At 47.2% G+C, this 4,019-nt stretch overlaps 1 protein-coding gene across 1 annotated transcript; it reads left to right on the plus strand.

Moving 5' to 3' along the window:
- The first annotated feature begins 2,935 nt into the window (after positions 1-2,935).
- LOC136062339 (uncharacterized) lies at positions 2,936-3,963 on the plus strand. The gene is made up of 2 exons (XM_065761268.1): positions 2,936-3,845; positions 3,935-3,963. The coding sequence occupies exons 1-2, from the start codon at positions 2,936-2,938 to the stop codon at positions 3,961-3,963; spliced, it is 939 nt and encodes a 312-aa protein (XP_065617340.1).
- The last annotated feature ends 56 nt before the right edge of the window (positions 3,964-4,019 follow it).

Raw genomic sequence — 4,019 nt, forward strand, 5'->3', positions numbered from 1 at the left:
GAATTGCAAACCATAAAGAATCAACGTTAGGTTAAACCAAGGTGACATAACCCAAGCAAACTAGGCCTCCAACTCTAGTTTGTGTAGATCCCTTCTTCAAACTAGAATTTGAACTTGGGGGCAAACAAAGCACAAACTAAAAAAGATTACGAAAATAAAACTAATATCAATTATATTGGTGGTAATTAACGTAATTTTATGATTTTTTTTTTTGGGAGAATTTTTATAAGATATTAAATTCTATAAGGATGTGGTGTAAAACCCAAGTTCAACTTCTCCAATCCTAACATGTCATATCATTATATTACATATTAAATAATAAGCACAACCACACTCAATCAATTCCAATACCCATTTGAAAATCTAACTTAACCGTGCGTTTATTAAGATGTTATTATATGTGTGATAGGATCTATTAAGTTTTAAGTAAAAAGTTGATGTGTCAATCTCTTATCGAATGACGTAAAACATGGGTTTTACACCCCATCCTTACCAAATTCAAATTCTTTTTAGAGACTGGGATTTCAACATTAGAAGTTGGTAGCATTGTATTAGTTATCGGGAAAAACTTAGATATAGTATCTTAGGTTTTGAAAGGGAGAAAATACACACTGGAATGCCGTTGGATGGGCCGTATATGGTTCGCAGACGTCAGGATAAGCGGGCCCGTCATTTGCACGGGCCTCCAATGGACGGATATCATGTAAACGGACCGGATACGAACGGAGTGAAGGAAGGTGGGCTGGTTGTCCATGGGCCATTTGGACCCCTCGTGGGGGATACTTTGGCCCACTATCATAAGGGCCCAAGTAGAGTTCTTGCGCTAATAGGACTCCGAAAATCTTATATATTTGGTAAAGATCTTCCCTATAAAGAGGAGATCTGTCCATCACGTTTAGGATTCTACAAGGAGAGTCCTATAAGGAAAAGACTTCCACACCAAGAAAAAGATGTCAACCTTATACTACTATAAAAGCCCCAATACTCTCGCAAACCAAGGTACGCATGATTTTACCCTCTCTAGTACTCTAGAGTTGAGAGAATATTTTCTGACTTGACCTTCGGAGGGTATTTGGCCGGTACCACACCGGTGCCCTTTTGATAGGTTTTCTCCTTTGTTTCGTGCAGGATAACATACAAGTGAAAAGAGCATTATGCGACTTATTGGTGAACTTCTCAGTTTCATCAGTTGGCACCGTCTGTGGGAACGAGTAAGAAGAAAGCGGTCAGACGTTGCTTCATCCCTAAGACAGAAGAGTTGCATGGTGCTCACTCACTCGATGGCAACAACCAACGACATCCAAGGGGAGGGACTACCCACGACCACACTTGAAAGACAGGTACGGACCCTCACTGCGGCCGTGGAGCATCTCACCAAACAAAATCATGACCTAGAAGAACAGCTGCATCAAAGAAACACAGCACCCCACAATCAGAACCAGAGGGAGGATTAGGAAGGCACTAGCGCCATGCAAAAGAGAACGAGAAGGGCCTGAAGGGAGTAACGCCCCAAGCAGGCCAGAACGACAGAACATGAGCCTCCTGTCCCTCACGGATGCGACGACTCCGCCTATGTTCGCAGAGATGCAGGCAATGAAAGAACAGATGGAAGTCATGATGAATGCCCTAAAGGGGCGAGTGTCCAGCGATTTGGACGACCTAGTGAACTGGACCGACTCTCCATTCACTGGCCCCGTCAATTCCTTCCCCCTACCACATAAGTTCCAAATGCCGTAAATAGAGAGCTATGATGGGGTCAAGGATCCCTTAGACCACTTGGAGACATTCAACACCTTGATGCATCTACAAGGGGTACCGGACGAAATCATGTGTAGGGCCTTCCCAACCACACTGAAGGGTCCTGCAAGGATTTGGTTCAGTCGACTGACACCAAACTCCATCAGCACCTTCAAAGAACTAAGCGCTCAGTTCACCTCGCACTTCATAGGGGGACACAGGTACAAGAAGTCCACAGTGTGCTTAATGAGCATCAGGTAGAGAGAAGACGAGACTCTAAGATCCTACATAACCCGCTTCAATAAGGAAGCACTCTCAATTGATGAAGCCGACGACAAGATATTGGTGGCAGCTTTCACGAACGGATTGCGGAAGGGCAAGTTTTTGTTCTCACTATACAAAAACGACCCCAAAACCATGTCTGAAGTACTCTATAGGGCCACCAAGTACATAAATGCGGAAGACGCGCTACTTGCACGGGAGGAAAGGCCCAGGAAAAGGGAATGCCAGGTGGACGCGTGCCAGGACCAAGGGCAGAAAAGACCAAGGACAGGAGACAGAAGGTATGAAAGGTGCCCTAAGCCCCCGAGTGGGAGGTTCACAAGTTTCACTCCCCTGAACGCCCCGATTGACCAAGTTTTGATGCAAATCAAAGACGAGGAGACACTAACATTCCTGGGAAAACTAAAGAGCGACCCAAGCAAACGGCCGCGAGACAAATATTGTCGTTTCCACCATGATTATGGCCACGACACGACCGATTGCTATGACCTAAAGCAGCAGATTGAAGCCCTCATTAGACAAGGGAAGTTGTAGAAGTTTGTTAACAAAGAGAAAACGGATCATAATCGCCAAGAGCCGGCCCCCCGACGGGATAACGAGCGTCCTAGACCCCCTATCAGAGACATAAGGATGATAGTGGGAGGAACCGCGTCTACCAGTTCTTCCAAAAAAGCTCGAAAGACGTACCTCAGATCGGTCCTGAACGTCCATCTATACCGCACGGGTGGAGAGCCCTATCATTGGATTCATCGAAGAAGACGCAAGGAGACTCCATCATCCACATGACGATGCGCTGGTCGTCAGCATACGTGTGGGGGACTACAACGTCCACCGAGTACTAATCAACAACGGCAGCTCAGCAAACATTCTATACTATCCAGCATTCCAGCAAATGGGGATAGACAGAGCATGATTGATGCCGGCGAGCGCTTCACTTGTCGGTTTCGGAGGGACCAGGGTGTTCCCAATAGGCTCTATCACACTACCTGTAACGGTGGATGATTACCCGCAAGAACTCACTAGGAATGTAATGTTCCTCGTGGTGGACTGCTCCTCTGCTTACAATGGTATTCTCGGACGGCCCACACTTAACTCATGGAAAGCGGCAACGTCAACATACCATCTGATGATCAAATTCCCAACGGACTACGGGATTGGGGAATTGCGAGGGAATCAGGCAACCGCCCGAGAATGCTACATTGCCATGCTAGAAATGGAAGATCACCATCAGGCGATGTGCATAGAAGAACAGCGGACGGTCGCAGAACCGGTCGAAGAGCTGGAGGTGGTAACACTCAACGAGTCCAAACCAGAACGAACAACCAGAATAGGAACATTGGCCTGCCAGCCTGTGCGCCAGGCCCTCATAACATTCCTCAGAAGGAATCAAGACGTCTTCACATGGAACCATGAAGACATGCCCGGGATCGATCCCTCTGTCATAGTCCACAAGCTGAACGTGAACCCTTCAACCCCACCAGTCCAGCAGAAAAAGCGAGTGTTCGCTCCTGGATGGGACAGAGCAATAGCACAAGAGGTCGGAAAACTACTCGAAGCGGGTTTCATTAGGGAAGTATATTACCCAGAGTGGTTGGCGAACGTGGTCATGGTCAAGAAAGCTAGTGGAAAGTGGCGAATGTGCGTCGACTTCACGGACCTTAACAAAGCATGCCCAAAGGATAGCTACCCCCTCCCGCGGATAGATGCACTGGTCGACTCCACGGCCAGACACCAGCTCCTAAGTTTTATGGATGCCTTCTCGGGCTATAACCAGATCAAAATGGAGGAACCTGATCAGGAGAAAACGCCCTTCGTCACCAGCCAAGGCCTCTTTTGCTATAAGGTGATGCCGTTCGGACTCAAGAACGCCGGGGCAACATACCAAAGATTAATGGACAAGATGTTCGCACACCAGATAGGGAGGAACGTACAGGTCTACGTTGATGACATGCTGGTCAAGAGCCCGTTCGAAAGAGATCATCTGAACGACCTCCAGGAGA

Source organism: Quercus suber, unplaced genomic scaffold (genome assembly GCF_002906115.3).
Source record: "Quercus suber isolate HL8 unplaced genomic scaffold, Cork oak 2.0 scaffold_404, whole genome shotgun sequence".
In the NCBI taxonomy this organism is placed as follows: domain Eukaryota; kingdom Viridiplantae; phylum Streptophyta; class Magnoliopsida; order Fagales; family Fagaceae; genus Quercus; species Quercus suber.